At 47.1% G+C, this 16,418-nt stretch overlaps 3 protein-coding genes across 3 annotated transcripts; 2 read left to right on the top strand and 1 right to left on the bottom strand.

Annotated features, from left to right (window-relative positions):
• The first annotated feature begins 1,620 nt into the window (after positions 1 to 1,620).
• Positions 1,621 to 4,851, top strand: LOC136456830 (CASP-like protein 5B1). The gene is made up of 3 exons (XM_066456820.1): positions 1,621 to 2,020; positions 2,820 to 2,952; positions 3,572 to 4,851. The coding sequence occupies exons 1-3, from the start codon at positions 1,890 to 1,892 to the stop codon at positions 3,770 to 3,772; spliced, it is 465 nt and encodes a 154-aa protein (XP_066312917.1). The 5' UTR covers positions 1,621 to 1,889; the 3' UTR covers positions 3,773 to 4,851.
• A 153-nt stretch (positions 4,852 to 5,004) lies between these two features.
• LOC136456829 (probable mannose-1-phosphate guanylyltransferase 3) lies at positions 5,005 to 7,559 on the bottom strand. The gene is made up of 5 exons (XM_066456819.1): positions 7,356 to 7,559; positions 6,914 to 7,058; positions 6,293 to 6,355; positions 5,968 to 6,207; positions 5,005 to 5,893 (listed from the first exon to the last, which is right to left on the bottom strand). Exons 2-5 carry the CDS (start codon positions 7,022 to 7,024, stop codon positions 5,222 to 5,224), a joined length of 1,086 nt encoding a protein of 361 aa, XP_066312916.1. The 5' UTR covers positions 7,025 to 7,058; positions 7,356 to 7,559; the 3' UTR covers positions 5,005 to 5,221.
• Positions 7,560 to 14,926: 7,367 nt separating this feature from the next.
• Positions 14,927 to 15,322, top strand: LOC136461156 (uncharacterized). The gene has a single exon (XM_066460575.1). It carries the CDS (start codon positions 14,927 to 14,929, stop codon positions 15,320 to 15,322), a length of 396 nt encoding a protein of 131 aa, XP_066316672.1.
• Positions 15,323 to 16,418: the final 1,096 nt, after the last annotated feature.

Raw genomic sequence — 16,418 nt, 5'->3', positions numbered from 1 at the left:
CATAGGAGTTGAACTTTCCTGCGGTTTCAACCTTATTGCCTTTTAGGTGTACCAGTAGTGTGCATCTCTTTTGTGGAGGCAACTGGATTACAAGGCCTTCCTTGCTTGGACACGACTCTTCCTGTAAAATTAAAAGGGTTGAGATTAAGAAATTCTATTTCACTCAAATAGCAGAAAATAGCATTTTGTCATCTCTTTTTTAGTTCCAGTAAGCGGGACTTTGGGGATCCAGTTTCTATGCCTATAGCAAAGCAAAGTTCTTTGAATTGTACCTGCCCACTTCCTTTGGTCTTTTTCTTGTTTCCCTTATCTTCATGCGCCAGGATTCTACGATTACTTGGTCTCCCTACTGGCAATTTAGATAGAGGTGCAGCACCACTAAAACCAAGATTCACTTTTGCCCACTGAGAGGTCGGACTACCAATGAGAATGGTTTAAAGAAATAGACAAGGGGCACGGCGGGCGGAACCCTTTTTTCTCTCCCTCTACACACCCCTTGCTGCCCTTCTGTCCTCTTTCCCTTGTCATAAAAAATCGAATCTCACAGGAATACAATCATCAACAGGCAACTCAGCACCCTCTAGGTCCATAGGCCCAGCATTAGTTTCATTCTCATTTTCAGCATCAAAGCTAGCTTTCTTTGCTCTCTCATTCCTCTCCTCTAAGACCAAGAAATTCATACATTGCATCTTCACTCATCAAAGGGACTGCGCTACCAATCTGATCTTCTGTAAGTGGAATTATCTCTAAATTATCCCAATCAATTCCATGTTCAGCAGCAGGCTCAAAGCTTGATTGCACTTGTGCACTATTATTATCATTATCCACATTGCTCAAGATTTCTGTTGCTTCTGAAACAATTGATGCTACAACCAATTCTACAGGTTTCTCTTCCACATCAACATATAGAAACATCTTCTTATCGATCAGTCTTTCGGAGAAGGCAACAGCCAAATCTTTATCATCCACTATTTTCCTTTCCCCACCTTTGCTCATATCAAATTCAGATATTACAGGAATGCTGGTTGCTTCCCCACTTGGCCCTAATTGTCAGGTTCTTTTCTAAGTTCTGCAAATTATAATAGCGATAGTCCACCACCCATTCATCATATTTGCGCTGAACATCAACTGAGTCAGCATTATCTAGTTTTGCTGTGAAAGGTGAAAACCTGAACACATAGTTTAATTGCCCCATCCGGATCGACCCTACTGAGTTGAAAAAGAGAGAGAACATAACCATGAGCATCAGCCATGCTTCTCCCTCAAATCCAAAAAAACGACCTTAGAGAGGACAGGGGAGGGATAGGGATCTGCGTTCTTACCCTGGGGGGACCTCGAAGGGGATCATAGCCGACCTGATCCGGCCACCCAAAGCTCCTCCTGCAGTCCGAGGACCAAACCCTAGCAACTTCTGTTCACTCGTGAGAGAGAGGAGGCAATGAGAGAAAGAGAGAAACAGGAGAGAGAGAGAGGGGGGAAGGAATGCAATGCTTCTCATCCAGCCGATACGTTTCTAAAGAGATAAGACTAATGGGTCCTTTGGGCATTTAGTCTTGCATTGGAAGAAACAAAAATGTTGAATGAAAAAAAAGAAGAAGAAAACACCTGCTTTCCATGAATTCGCATGTAGAGCGTTAAATTTTCAACGCATCCGAATTGGATGTCAAGATTCAAGGCCACCCATCCGTCATCCTTGAAAGTTGAAAGTTCCCAAATCCTCCTCACCCTGCGAGGCCCCAAGCACCGAAAGCACCAGCTTTTCGCCGCTCTTTCGCGCAAGCCCCGTTGCCGCCCACCGAGACCCGCGCCGCCGCGCGCAATACATGGCCGCCGACCAACAAAGCGGCGTCTTTTGAGAGGAAGCGGCTGGAGGACCTGCTGCCGGCTAGATGACGGAACTGGCCGGACGCCCCGGGACGTCGGGCGGCCTGGCGCTGCGGGCGGGCCAGTTCGTCTTCGCCGCCGCGTCCATCTGCGCCATGGCCTCCGCGCCAGGGTTCACCAACTACACAGCCTTCTGGTACCGTCCCAGACTGCTTGCGACCTGTATCCCCTGAAACTCTGAATCTCTGATTGCTTTAGCGTAGCGCCTATATGGCGGCGCTCTGCTCGTGAACATTGTGATCTCTGTTCCGTATCTGCGTGTAGGATCATAGTGCGGTCATGGGATTGGGATCTGCTCGGTATCTGCGTGTAGCATGATTATTTTGCCTAATTGCTTGCTTTGTTGTCTGCGTTGAACTACCTGCCTTGTGATGGGATATGGAGGGTTCCCTGTGGAGTGTGGACGTCTTCTTCTTGTTCAGAATAGTACCACATATACTATTTATTTGCAAGACACCTTGTTTGTTGATGCAGTTTGTGCATTTGGGAAAATTGAAATGAAAACATGTCTTTACCTTAGACATTGGTACCCGACCAGCATTCCTGCAAATTGCCAGCACTGAACCTATGAGTTGGTTGACCATCACTAGGAAGTCCCGATTTTGCAGTATGCACGTACATTCACAAGAATTTATTGAGTCTATCCTACCATTTCTCTCTATACTGAATTACCAATCAACACTTCACGTCTTCACCATTTTTTCTTGTAGTGATCAAATTGAAGATTTGCCGTTGTTAACTATAAGAAGGCAAATGTGTAGTTCGTTTCAACTGTTATATTTATTTTGTATATCATGTCTTATTTCATTCAGCTTGATGAATGGCTTTTCTTTCATCTCTGTTAGGTGTAGAAATTGGATATACAATGCATCTGTTCATTTATGGCTTTGTTTTCAACTGCATAACCCATCTTTGCTGCTTGTACCCAATTTCAGCTACTTGATTGCATCTATGGGACTACAAGCACTATGGAGCTTGGGGCTTGGATGCCTTGATTGCTATGCATTGATATTGAGAAGAGATCTTCAGCAAGCTTTTCTCATGAGCTTATTTGTTGTTGGCGACTGGGTAAATTATTTAAGGCATCTTTTTATCCATGTTGTATATCACTGAACCTCGTCTGTTTCTGCTACCATCCAAAGTAATCAATTACTGCATCCTACAACTAAATTGAGTACCCATTTTTTCGTAGCATTTTCAATCTATAAACCTTATCACCTGGATGTAAAATATTAAATATCCTGCAGTACTTGGAAACATGTTGAGCATTCCACACATTCATGCTTTATTTTGTTTCTGTTCATATTTCACATTTATATTATATATAAGTGACTGTAAAATTATCCCATTTATGTTCGATTGTTGCAGATATGTAAAATATCAGGTACACTGTTATACCTAGCACTACCTAGCTTTACATGTTCGTGAAGTTGAAGCATCTTTTCCTAGTTTTGTTAGTATTTTTGGTGTCACCTTGATCACTATATGAAACATATGTGAAGTCATGAACTTCAAGTAATTTCTATGACTTTTTACATGGAAGTTTTTTTTTTCTTTGAATGGTAGGATCTAGGATCAAAGACATAATCATACTGGGCATTGTTTTATGAAGCACGTTATATCTCTGATATTGAACTTTTGAAATGTGGCTTTGTGAAGTTCTGACTGATTGCACCATATGATGCAGGTAACGGCAATTCTTTCATTTGCTGCTGCATGCTCAGCTGCAGGCGTAGTTGTACTTTTCGAAAGGGATGCATACTTCTGCAGAAGGGATCCACAACTGCCTTGTGGAAGATTCGAAGTTGCTGCTGCATTTGCATTTCTTTGCTGTACATTTAGTGCTGCATCTGCTCTGGTAATGTTTTGGCTGCTTGCTTCCTTGTGAATAATGACCTTGTGTAAGCTGTCTGTAATGAAGCTCATTTTTTGAGCAGATCACACGCTAGAAATTCAAAAAATTCTGGGACTTGAGTTCCATGAGCTCTTCTTACAAGGATATATGTTCCATTAGCCATTTTGCCCAACCACAAACATTTGTTCCTAATGCTTTGGACACAATAATAGCTTTGTTGCTGGGGAAATGCATCTGCTTGTGGTACCTGAGCGCTGCATCTTCATGGAGTTGGCGATTGCTGTTCTTCTTGAACCATAGATTCCCCGATCTGCTTGTGGTACCAGAGAATGACACTTCTTGTAGCAAGCATTGCAGAAATCCTTGGACGATTTAATATGATAGGGACATTATCTAGCAGGTCTTCCCAAGGGCCCAAAGACAAGGATTGCAACCGAAAGAGATGTTATTTCAACTTTCTACGGCAGAAATATTGTAGGCATTTATCCCAACAAGAAAATAGGGGAAAGGGATATGCTGTTGCTTTTCGTACAGTCCACTGTACGCATGTCTCCAGGCCATATAATGTCTATAACCAATTCTGGAATATATCTGGAAAATAATTGGAGCAGACCAGTTCCAATCCACACAATTTCTCTGAGGTTCATAGATGGACAAGTAGCACGATATGAAACCCCTAAAGTATGGTTCCTCATTTTGTTGGCTACAATTGCATGACTGACTGTTTCACTAGCTCAGAACCAATAACCCATCGCTCTTTCAGCACAATAATGCCAGACTATATTAGAATGATTGAAAGAGAAGACGACGACAATGATACAGTCACCAATATAGAGAGAAAACAAACCAAAGGAGTACATCGCTTTCTAGGTTCCAGCATTTAAAAAAAGACGATTCACATTTTATTCAAACTGAAAACGCAATTCTACAGATAGGGTTGAATGTAGCCCCTCAGGAGTCAGGACTCAGGTGCCGGACCAAAACAGAACCTACCTCTATGCTCACCACTAGCCTGCTCCTGCCAAAGTTATTTTTAAAATTAAAGAAAGTACTAGTAACTAAGAGCTGGGAGCCATGGACAAGATAGCAGACCGACAGTATATTCATTGGTAAGAGACCGACATGGGCTTATGTGTGTACATTTCTCCGGAAGAGCATTTGGCACACAAACATTACTACTGAAAGTTACCTTGGACCACAGTTTTTTAACTTATTCTTGCTATTATATTGAACTTCTGCAGATCAAGGGTCCAAAACATCCAAGCTCAGTATATCACAATCACTTGTGAAATATGATTGACACTAAAGTACTAAACTTTCAACAAAGAACAAGGATACATTGTCAATAGTTTAACAAGCGAACATGTATGAAGCTGTTTGCATTAGGTCGAAGATACCAGGCAATGTTGTTTGTAAAAGGGGATCTGCAATCCTCCCTTCGTCAAAGAACCTAAGAATGTACTGTAGCTAAAACTGGAGAGCTCACATGACGATCTCAGGCTTCAGAATGCTTGACTTGATCTCTTTATGTGGGAGAACAACACCACCATTGCTGTATACCTCATCACACACATGAACATCCTCCCCCAGGATAGTCATATTCTCTATTCGTGCCCATTGTCCAACAGTTGAGTGCCACCCGATAATGCTGTTTGAGATGCAAGCATGCTTCTTGATACGCACACCACGCATGACAGTGCAGCGGGAAAGCCTCACGCCATCCTCCACAACACATCCAGGTCCAATGGCGACATCAGGACCAATCAGACAACCTTCTCCAATCTTGGCGCTCTCATGCACAAGCACATTGCCAACAACATGTGCTCCAGTAGCTAGCCTGGCAGCTGATTTCTTCCTAAGTGAGTCTAGATAAAGACGCAAGCCAGTAATGTAGTCCCTTGGCTGACCAACATCCATCCAAAAACCTGGAAGGACCATTGCATAGAGCTTCTGATCAGCTGCAATTTGAGGGAAGACCTCTTTCTCAATTGATGTTGGCCTCAGTTCAATGCGGTCAAGGACAGATGGGTTCAGCAAGTAAATCCCAGCATTGATTTTGTTGCCCACAAATATTTTTGGCTTCTCAACAAACCTTTCCACCCTGCCAGTTGCCTCCTCCATAACCACAACACCATATTTTGATGGTTCATCCACCTATATGATTTAAAGAAAATTCAGTTCACATATACCGGCTGATTCCACAAAAAAAAATGTCCAAAAGGATTTACCTTAGTGACCATAATTGTTGCCTCACCACCATGACACTTGTGAAATTCGATGAGTTCAGCAAATGGGTATTCACTTATGACATCACTGTTGAGGACAAAGAATGGCTCGCCAGATCCATCCGCAAGCTTGTCCCTTGCTAGAGCAAGAGGGCCAGCAGTTCCTAAGGGCTCAGTCTCTTGGGAGCATGTAATTGTGATGCCAAGCTTATCCTCAAAGTCCTTCAAGAAATTAATCATTACCTGGAAGATATATGACACACCAATTAGATCATAGAAGCCAGACCCAAGTCGACAATAGAAAGGATGATTGGTCTGTTATTTCTACCTCTGGGCGGTAGTTGATGGCCAAAACCACCTCTGTGACCCCAACTTCTTTCAAAGCTTCGATCTGAACAGAATGAATAAGTTTTAATTCTTCCAGCCACAGACACACATAAAGGAGAGCACTCGGTTGATGTTTAAATATGTACTTGGGCACAAAGCAAAATTCCTAGACGATATCTGTTTCGTGTCACTTTTGCATTTTTTATGGAAAAGAATGAAGAGAGGAAGTTACACGATAATTGATAATTCATAGTGATTTTCCCAACTTGATGATAAATCTTTTAAATAAAGAAGAGGTGAGTACTAAGGAAAGTAATCGTTGAATGCTAAATTGTTTCTAAGCTAACTAATGCACAGCAACTATCAAAAGATACTGATGATGGATGCTGACATGATGTGGGCTTGGGTTAAAAACACCAAAGCAACTATAAATCTGTAACTATATCTACTCATATTGAGCTCAGTATTACTTTCGAGGCCACTGATAACATATTACAAAGAAAATTGATGTTCATGCCAGTATAAGTAGCATGTATAGTGATAGTGTATCACAATGCTCATTCCCGCTCTCAAAAGGTGCTAGAATGCTCATGTTATATCAGCTTAAAACGAGTATCTTTACCTGATGCAGAATCATGGGCTTGTTTGCAAAATCCACAAGGGGCTTCGGGAAGCTAAGAGTCAAAGGCCGAAGGCGGGTTCCGAAACCCCCAACAAGAATGAGCGCCTTCATGGTGAAGCACCTCCTTTCCTTCCTCCCTCAATCCCTATTGCCACACATAACAAGCCATCAGAAACATAGCATCATGCTGTCAAGTACGCATCAGAACAAAACGAAAGAATCGGAAAATGGAAACAATCGATCTGCAAGGGGCTTAACTGAACCCTTCAAATTAGTTTGGTAAATAAAGGTCGCCGCGCCCTGGGTACCAAACCCTATGGCGCCAACCGAGACCGATCGATCTCGCGCGCCTACGAAGGCTAAACAAATTCGGTACTAGCTGAAACGGATGAGAGGATCCAGGGCTACAGCCTACAGGTACTTGCGAACAGAAGAGAAGTACCAAGGGGAAAGGAGGGTGGAACGAGATTTGGGGACGCCGGTCTCTCCTTAAGTCAGCCTGTCGCCTTGCGTCCTCCGGCTTCCCCCTCCCCTCCAGGCCACCGGCGAAGAGGGCACCCACCACCAGACCGCTGCGCGCTGCGCGAGGCTGCCGCTTCGGGAGATTGGTTTCTCTTCCTCAACGGTTGGGTTCAGAGGCCCAGCTCCAGCGAGAGGGTCCGCTATATAGGACCCACGGCTGCTCCCGCCCTTTTGACCTCACTCGGGGGCCGGGGCGGCCACGTCAGCGCGGTGTAGCGCTGGCATTACCCTCTCCGCTCGTCGCACGTCGGATCGATGCCACCACCGTCTGCAACGCTGTCACTTTTTCTCTCTCCCGTCGCTCATCTTCCGTGGCTGTCATCCGCAGCTGACCTGGGCCGTCGAGGCGACATCGCCGGCTTTGCGCCGAAGCAAAGGCACGCCTCTTCTGCCTGTCCATCGGAAATACTGTGCTAGCGTGTTTCTCCGGGCTCCGGCCGGAGGCATCCATCACACACATTTGACATTCCTTCGTCGACGGAAAAGCAGGCGCTTGCTTCTTCCGGTCGGTCCAGTTTGCCATGGCTACTTTCCCGAGCCCAAGGCACCGAGTCGCCTGTCTGTCTGTGCATGTGTAAGCTAGCTAGAGTGAAGCCGATGAGCTGAAGTGCTGAACAAGCGCGGCCCTTTTCCGGTTTTTCTTTTTTCTGATGACAACGAAGTACTACGAGTCCACCAATGGTTTCGGCATATTCTGATAGCTGATTCCTCGACGACGCCAGGGACATGGACTAGCCTGTTTGGGGCTGTGATTATCTTATCCCGTGCAGCTCGCAATAGCGCCGTGCACGCACTGACGCACCTTGTGATGCGTCGCGAAACCCGGCAGATCTCGGGCCTTTTGAGGTCAACCCTGCTGCAGTGTCGGTGAAATCCAAGGAACGGGGCCGGGTTGCTTGCAGATTGCAAGCACGATCTGCGACCGACGGGCTATGAATGGATCTGTGACCGACTGATTTCATGCCTATGTTTCTGCTGAATTCCATAGCCCGAGCCCTGAGCTCTGAACTACTTAGCTGAATCCTGTAGTTTCAGTGTTCCTTCATCTCTTCTAGCTCTGTCAGACGAACCTGAATGTGCTGGCATCACGAGTGAATATGCAGAAACATGGCATGTCTTGTTGTAAATGGAAGACACATATGGTTAGCTTCTTAGTTTGACCGGCTCTAACAGTTTCAATTTAATTTGTTATGCTTTGCCACTGTACAAAATTAGGTGTGCCGCGGTTTTTGTTTCACTCGGCTAGGTCTCATGTGGTGGAATTTCGAGGGTTTGACAAGATGCCCTTACAGACACTTAATAAAGGAGTGATGTAAAAATATTATCAGAATTTAAACAAAGTTATATTTTTTTGAGCGGATTTAAACAAACGTCATGTTCGTTTGGCTGATAAGCCATGGCTGAAAGTACTATTGGCTGATTTGTTGTACGAGAAAAACATTGTTCATTGGCTGAAAAAGTACGGCTTATAAGCCAAGCGAACAGAGCGAAAGTTATATTGCAAGAAAAATTTAGCGACAATGGGCCTTGTCGGGTTCATAAACCCGGGGTCCCTCGCGGACCGGCTTTCCAACAGAGGCTCAGCCCAGTAGACAACGTTGCAAACAACGCGCAACTCATGGGCCGGCCTAAGTACCTAAACAACAGGCCAGAGGGGCGATCCAATCACCGACCGGAAGGCCTGGCCGAGGAGGAACGACGCCTTTTCCGACCCCGGCCCACCTCTCCGACCGGAGCGCTCGCTTCGGTCTCTAGCCCGCCTCCGGACAACCTCTCCGACCGGAAGGCCTGGCCAAAGCACTACTTTCGACTCTGACCCGCGTCTCCGACTGAGGATGCACCAAACCCCTGCTCATTGCTCTTCTCCAACTGGCGTATTCAGAGCCGACTGGGACTAACCAACCGGAAACGCCCGCTCGGTAAGGACCAGGGAACGAACGGAGAAAGCAAGGCAGGGCGCACAAGTCAAACCGCGATACCAGGGACTATACCCTGTACACCTACAGAAACAGTACTCTGCAACCTCCCTGGCACAACAGAGCCCAAGCAGTGTTGTAGGCGCCGACATTTTCCCCTACAGTATTCCGGGCACCATTAACTCCTATACGGTAAGGCTCCTCCCACATGCCTTTGGGCATCAACAGTGTTGTGGGCGATGACATTTACCATACCGAGCGGACATGGTAAAACCCCTTGCATGTCTCCAGGTATCAACAGTATAGCAGGCGTCGACGTCTGCCATACCCGAAGAGGACAACATGACCTCCCACGTGCATCTAACATTCAACAGTATTGTGGTCGCCTACCATCATCATGTACCCATCGACGTGGGCAACAAGGCCTAGAAGCATACGTACTCTCTCCCTCTCACTTGTAAGGCCATCCCCTTCATCTATAAAAGGGGATGCGCTCTCTCCCAACAGATAAGTTCATCCAAGTTGATTTAGATTCATTAGATCAATCAAGTTCACTAGTACACAGCCACAGAACCGCCAGGTTCGAACCACAAGCATATGCTCGAACACTTAGCTCATAGCGGGGCTCCCGTCACTCTCGGCCCCTTCGACCGGAGTCCGACCGGACCTCTTGTACCCCCCATCTTTCTCTTTCTCGTTTGTAACCCCACTGCAAACTTCGAGCACCTGGGCTCAGGAATAAAGTCACCGACCGACTCAAACTAGACGTAGGGCATGTTGCCGGAACCAGTATAAACCCTATATCATTGAGTGCTAGGCCACCTCCGATCACAACGTATGGCAAAACTATAGATATTTACTTGTTGGTCACTTTCTGCACTGACAGTTGGCGCCGTCCATGGGGAAGACGTTGTACGTTCAACACTTTTTGATCATCGGATGACCTACTTTTCCGCCACCTTCGTCGTGGCAGGCTCAAGCGATACTACTCGCTTCGGCTCACTGGAGTTTCCCGCACTCCCACCTGTTGGGATGTGGGTTCCACCCATGTTCAAGCCATCCCAGGTCTATCTCTTCGGAAGCCTAGATTTCATCGCCGACCAGCTCAGCGTACTACACCTCCGCGAGAAGGCTCTTGATCCGATGCCCATCGGAGGGGCGCCCTCCATCAGCTCCGGGACGCACGACAACTTCAACGACGAGGCATCTGCGCTTCATTCCGAGCAAACTCTCTGCTTAAACCCCGCTGAGCACGCCGAGGAACTACGACAACGACGACAGAACCAGTCGCCGCCTGCCCCACGCGCATGACCCGGCGGGCGACGCCCGGGGTCGCGCCCTCCAGGTCCAACACGACATCATGAACGAGGAGAACGATCCCCCATAGTTCGCTCGGGCTAGCCAGAACATCGTTGCTACGGCAATGCTTTTGCGCAGCGTTCTCGAGCCCGTCGACCCCAGGAGCGGGCGGTCAACCGGAACCTCTGGGTGCTGGTAGAAGCCACCGTCGTTCAACAGGTGGAAAGCTCCACATCGCAACTCCGACACGCACCCTCTCTCCCCACCGGGGGAGTGGGGATGCGCCAGATGGATCGCTCTATCCGCTCGCCGCTACAGCCGCCAAGTGTGGCTCGGGAGGCAGCCGCGCCTGCTCTACACCGACCGCCGGTACGCGAATGGCCCGGTCCATACCAAGACGCTCACAGCGTCATCAGCAACCGGCATCAGGCCCGGCATGATGATGACGTCCACCGGGCGGCGATAAGGGCAGGCGACACGGATCCCGGCCGAACCATCGAGGGGAGCGATTAAACACGCCCCAGGCATGGTCACCGCCCAGACGACCGAAGTCATAGCCCTGAGGGCCCAGGTGATGAGCCCATGGCTCCTCAGTTTATTAGAGCTGGAGATGATCCATATTATTTAACCATGAAATTTGGTGCATTATCCTTTGATGTGAAGGGAAGATATATGAAGAAAAATATGCCCATCAAGTACGTGTTTATTGGTGCTAACATACGTGAGGAAGTCAAGACGTATGCTGCTACTTTGATGGAGTGGCGATATGTTCAAACTGCAGCACAAAAGGTCGACGTCACATGAACCATTATTGGGACTGAATTCGCTGCATGCAAGTTGCTAGTACGGAGGTTCATAATGCTAATGGTGTGATTTGCATCGTGGCCGCAATATTTTAGTATTTTCTTCACTTACGAAGTAGCAAATACCTCAGCCTTAATAGCACTCTCAAGCATTGGTTTGAGAACATGACAAACTCCCTTGTGCGCAAATGAATAATTATTGGAACGACCGGTATGAGTAGCATCAAGATCAAACTGCCATGGCCGACCTAATAATAAATGACAAGCACTCATCTTTACAACATCACAGTCAATTGTATCCACATAATTTCCAATAGAAAATTTAACTCGCACCTTGTGAGTAATTTTGAGTGTACCACTTTGGTTCATCCATTGGATATAACACGGCATTGGGAGCCTCCGCGTTGACAGAGACAAAGCATGCACAAGATCTGAACTAATAGCATTTGTGAAACTACCACCATCAATAATGAGCTTGCATACCTTATCATGGATTGTGCATTCTGATTGAAATATATTAGAGCGTTGTCCCTTCACATTACTAGCAGTACCATCCTGCTTGACTTCTTGAGCCAGCATAGATAAGCCACTTGTTGCATCATTAACAATATCAATTGATGGCTCTATAGGAGAATAAAAGGAAGAGTCCATAGCTTGTTGTTCTGGTATGGAAAAAAAATTCAGCACTCACGCTTACATCTCTCTCTTGCACAATTAACTCCTCTGTAGGTTCAGTTGTCGTAGTGCCTTGGGGATTTTGTGCACGTGCAGTAGCTACCATCTTTGACTCAAGAGAACAAAATCAGCGCCGAAGCGCAACTTTCATATCGCTCCACGTCCAACAAGGGAATTTTTTGTCCAGCAATCCCACCAATGTGAAATATCGGTAGCCATTGTCTCTTCTGCATAATACATCTTTAGGGCCGATGTAAGTCCATGACCCCAGAAGAAATCTTCCATATGTTCTTCCCAATCATAGTACTCCTTGAGACGTGTTGCTAGAGATAACTTTGACAAAAGATGAACTTTCTTGAGCAATTTCAAATCAGCCATTGAAAAAAATATATCCAAATGCGCCGTGAGCAACCCAGAAGCTGATACCAACTGATAAGGACACGCCTACGATGCCCGAAAATTTGCCCAATCTTTCACGGTGCTAATCAGCAACAATAATTAGACAGGTAATTTTTTGTCAAATCCAACCAATACTGATTTTAGGATGAAAAGGAATAGCACGTGTGGTAGCAGCAAGTTCCCTCACGTGACAAGAAAACAACAATATTTATTCACTTGCAAAGTCTCTCAGCAGATCGAATAGTTGAGATTAATTTAATCGGCCCAATACTATAGCAGTAATCTCAATAGATAAAACTCACGGCAATGATATTTGACCCAATCTCAACATACAACAATAGGACAGTAAGTCGCACGGATAATCTCACAGCAATTGTATGAAAGACAAGATAATCTGATTCTTATGAAATAGTTCTGTTTAATCAACCAAACTCAAATAGTACTAGTACTAATAGAATGATGGTTGGATTCGGCTTACAATAAAATGCAATCCAAACCCTAGCAATGTTCTTCCACCCGTGGCTCCGAGAGACACGATCAGAAGATGGGGATTCCATAGAAATCCAAGCAATGCACTCAAACCATAGCAGCTTGATCACGCACTCCAGCAGATCCACAAGAATCTAGAAGATAATCTTCAAGACGAAGAACCTAATGGGAACACCATCTAGGGTTTTCTGAGCGGCGGCTCGACGAGGAATAACTACACAAATAAAATCCAGTCCCCCCTCCTGTTACAAAGGACGATTCCTAATATAGGCACGAAGGCCTCAACATCAACTCAGACTCAATGCACACCATCTGGTTCGACTCAACCATATGGTGCACGTGTACATGACATAACGTAGCTATAGAAAACTAAATAAAGAAAATACTAAAATATTGCAGCCACGATGCAAATCGCACCATTAGCATTATGAACCTCCGTACTAGCAACTTGCATGCAGCGAATTCAGTCCCAATAATGGTTCATGTGACGTCGACCTTTTGTGCTGCAGTTTGAACATATCGCCACTCCATCAAAGTAGCAGCATACTTCTTGACTTCCTCACGTATGTTAGCACCAATAAACATGTACTTGTTGGGCATATTTTTCTTCATATATCTTCCCTTCACATCAAAGGACAATGCACCAAATTTCATGGTTAAATAATATGGATCATCTCCAGCTCTAATAAATTGAGGAGCCATGGGCTCATCACTAGGACCATGGGCCTTTGACCAGCGTATCCAGAGAGCGCTGTTCCCACAGCGCTTCCGACCGCCCACCAACATCATCAAGTACATCAGAGAGACAAACCCCGGTATTTGGCTCAAAGATTTCTGGCTCGCCTACCAGCCGGAGGGGTGGATGGTGACTATTTCATCATTCAGTATCTCCCCATCCGCGTGGGGGAACACGTTCGGGCGTGGCTTGAATTCCTCCCACATGTCAACATCCGCGACTAAGCGGACCTCAAGAGGGTCTTCGTTAGAAATTTCCAGAGGACGTATGTCCGCCCTGAAAACTCCTGGGACCTCAAGAGCTGTCAGCAGGAGCCCAGCGAGTCCCTACAGGATTACATCCGCAGGTTCTCCCAATGATGCAACTCCCTCCCTGATGTCATCGACGCGGACATCATCAGCGCATTCCTCTCCAGGACGACCTATGAGTCCCTAATCCACAAGCTTGGCTGCCTAAAGTCTTGTACCATCCGCGACCTGCTCAATGTCACCACTAACCACGCCTCTAGCAAGGAGATGGTCAGAGTGGTCTTCAACAGAGGCCGGGACAAAGGCAAGGCCAAGCGCATAGACCAAGACGAGGGCCCCTCCACACACAGAGGGGCAAGAAGAATAAAAAGGATCGGTGCCGATCGAACAACACCGCGTTGGTCACCGCGACTGATCGCATGGGCAAGCAGCCCCAGCAGGGACTGCCTGACCACTTCAACAATCTCATGGACAGCCCGTGCACCAAACATGCCTACCCCATCAAACACCTCTACAAGGATTGTGAGCTCCTTAAACGTTTCCTATGATATGCCGATGGGCCAAAAGAAGACGGTAAAGAGGTGACCGCCAAGAAAGGAGCGCACTATAAGGAGGCATGCGCCGTCGAGACGGTCGTCCCCTCCTTCCTCAGTTGGTTAGAATCTTCGATCACCTTCGATCAGAGGGACCATCCCTCCCATGTCGTGAGACCAGGACGTTACCTGCTTGTCGTCGACCCCATCGTCCGCAAGAAGCGCCTCACCAAGGTGCTGATGGATGGAGGCAGCAGCCTCAACATCCTCTATGTTGACACCCTCGATGCCATGAGCATCCCCCAGTCAGAACTCTGCCTAGCAGGCTCTCCCTTCCATGGGGTGATCTCGGGGGCGTAGGCATACCCACTCGGGTAGATTGACCTGCCCGTCATGTTTGGCAACCGAGTCAACTTCCTCTCGGAGGTCCTCACCTTCAAAGTGGTGGATTTTCCAGGGTCCTACCACGCCATCTTGGGGCGGCCATGCTACGCCAAATTCATGGCAATCCCCAACTACACCTACCTCAAGCTGAAGATGCCAGGACCAAGCGTCATCACCATGAATAGCGCCTTCTCACACGCCTTCACATGCGACCACGAGCATTTCGAGCTCACCACCATGGGCATCAACTCGTCCGAGCTCCTACGGCTTGGGGAATCATTGATTCTGGCAGTCCTAGACTGCAACAAACCAACCTCCTCAACGGCCTTCTGCTCGCTCAAGAAAACCAAGGCGGTGGGAATCGATCCCACCAACCCAACCAAGACGGTGCGGATTGGGACCTAGCTCTCGGCTAAATAGGAATGCGAGCTCGTCGACTTCCTGCACGCTAATCGTGATGTCTTCGCATGGCAGCCTTCTAACATGCCGGGCATACCGTGGGAGGTCACCGAGCATGCACTGCGCCTCATCCCAGGCTTGAAGTCGGCCAAGCAACGCCTATGCTGTTTCAATGATGAAAGGCGCAGGGCCATCGGTGAAGAAATCACCAAACTCCTGGCAGCCAGATTTGTCATAGAGGTTTTCCACTCCAACTGGCTTACCAATCCTGTTCTTATTAAAAACAAGACCGAGAAATAGAGAATGTGCGTTGATTATACTGGCCTCAACAAAGCATGTCCAAAGGATCACTTTCCTTTGCCACGCATACACCAGACAGTTGACTCCACCTCGGGTTATGAGATCCTCTCCTTTTTGGATGCCTACTCGGGCTATCACTAGATCACGATGAAAGAGTCTGATCAGTTCATAACCTCATTCATCACCCCATATAGTTCGTACTACTACATAACCATGCCTTTTGGCCTAAAAATGCTGGCGCCACCTACCAAAGGTGCATGCAGCAATGTTTCACCAACCAAATCGACCCGCTCGATCAGCCTAATCAAGCCGAGCGGCCAAGACCGATGATCGCTGTCTATGCTGATGACATAGTGGTCAAAATGACTCGAGCTTGCGACCTAATCGCAAACTTGGCCACAACATTCGTGAACCTCTAAAGGTTCAACATCAGATTGAATCCCAAGAAATGTGTTTTCGGGGTCCTAAAGAGGAAGCTGCTAGGATACATTATGTCCGAGCGTGACATCGAGGCCAACCCCGAAAAAATCACGACCATTTCCAACATGGGCCCCATACGCAATGTCAAGGGCGTGCAAAGGCTCACCGGCTGTCTGGCAGCTCTAAGCCGGTTCATCTCTCGGCTCGATGAACGATGGATGCCACTCTACAAGCTCCTCAAAAAGACAGACGCCTTCATCTGGCCTCAGGAAGCTCAGCAGGCTCTGGAGAGCCTAAAAGCATCCCTGGCGTCGGCCCCAATCCTCGTCGCTCCCAAACGAGGAGAACCCCTCCTCTACATCGCGGCCAGCAACCATGTGGT

The sequence above is a fragment of the Miscanthus floridulus genome, chromosome 6, assembly GCF_019320115.1.
Source record: "Miscanthus floridulus cultivar M001 chromosome 6, ASM1932011v1, whole genome shotgun sequence".
NCBI lineage: Eukaryota > Viridiplantae > Streptophyta > Magnoliopsida > Poales > Poaceae > Miscanthus > Miscanthus floridulus.
The sequence above is the reverse complement of the archived record's forward strand: the minus strand, read 5'-3'. Positions and strand labels throughout refer to the sequence as shown.

What these genes read in the sequence shown, in the direction of transcription:
- LOC136456830 (XM_066456820.1), top strand. Translation starts at nt 1,890, where the DNA reads ATGACGGAACTGGCCGGACGCCCCGGGACGTCGGGCGGCCTGGCGCTG. An exon ending in ACCAACTACACAGCCTTCTG is followed by an intron (nt 2,021 to 2,819) that starts GTACCGTCCCAG and finishes ACCCAATTTCAG; the next exon opens with CTACTTGATTGCATCTATGG. An exon ending in TATTTGTTGTTGGCGACTGG is followed by an intron (nt 2,953 to 3,571) that starts GTAAATTATTTA and finishes CATATGATGCAG; the next exon opens with GTAACGGCAATTCTTTCATT.
- LOC136461156 (XM_066460575.1), top strand. Translation starts at nt 14,927, where the DNA reads ATGTTTGGCAACCGAGTCAACTTCCTCTCGGAGGTCCTCACCTTCAAA.
- LOC136456829 (XM_066456819.1), bottom strand. Translation starts at nt 7,024, where the DNA reads ATGAAGGCGCTCATTCTTGTTGGGGGTTTCGGAACCCGCCTTCGGCCT. An exon ending in AGCCCATGATTCTGCATCAG is followed by an intron (nt 6,356 to 6,913) that starts GTAAAGATACTC and finishes CATTCTGTTCAG; the next exon opens with ATCGAAGCTTTGAAAGAAGT. An exon ending in CAACAATTATGGTCACTAAG is followed by an intron (nt 5,894 to 5,967) that starts GTAAATCCTTTT and finishes TAAATCATATAG; the next exon opens with GTGGATGAACCATCAAAATA.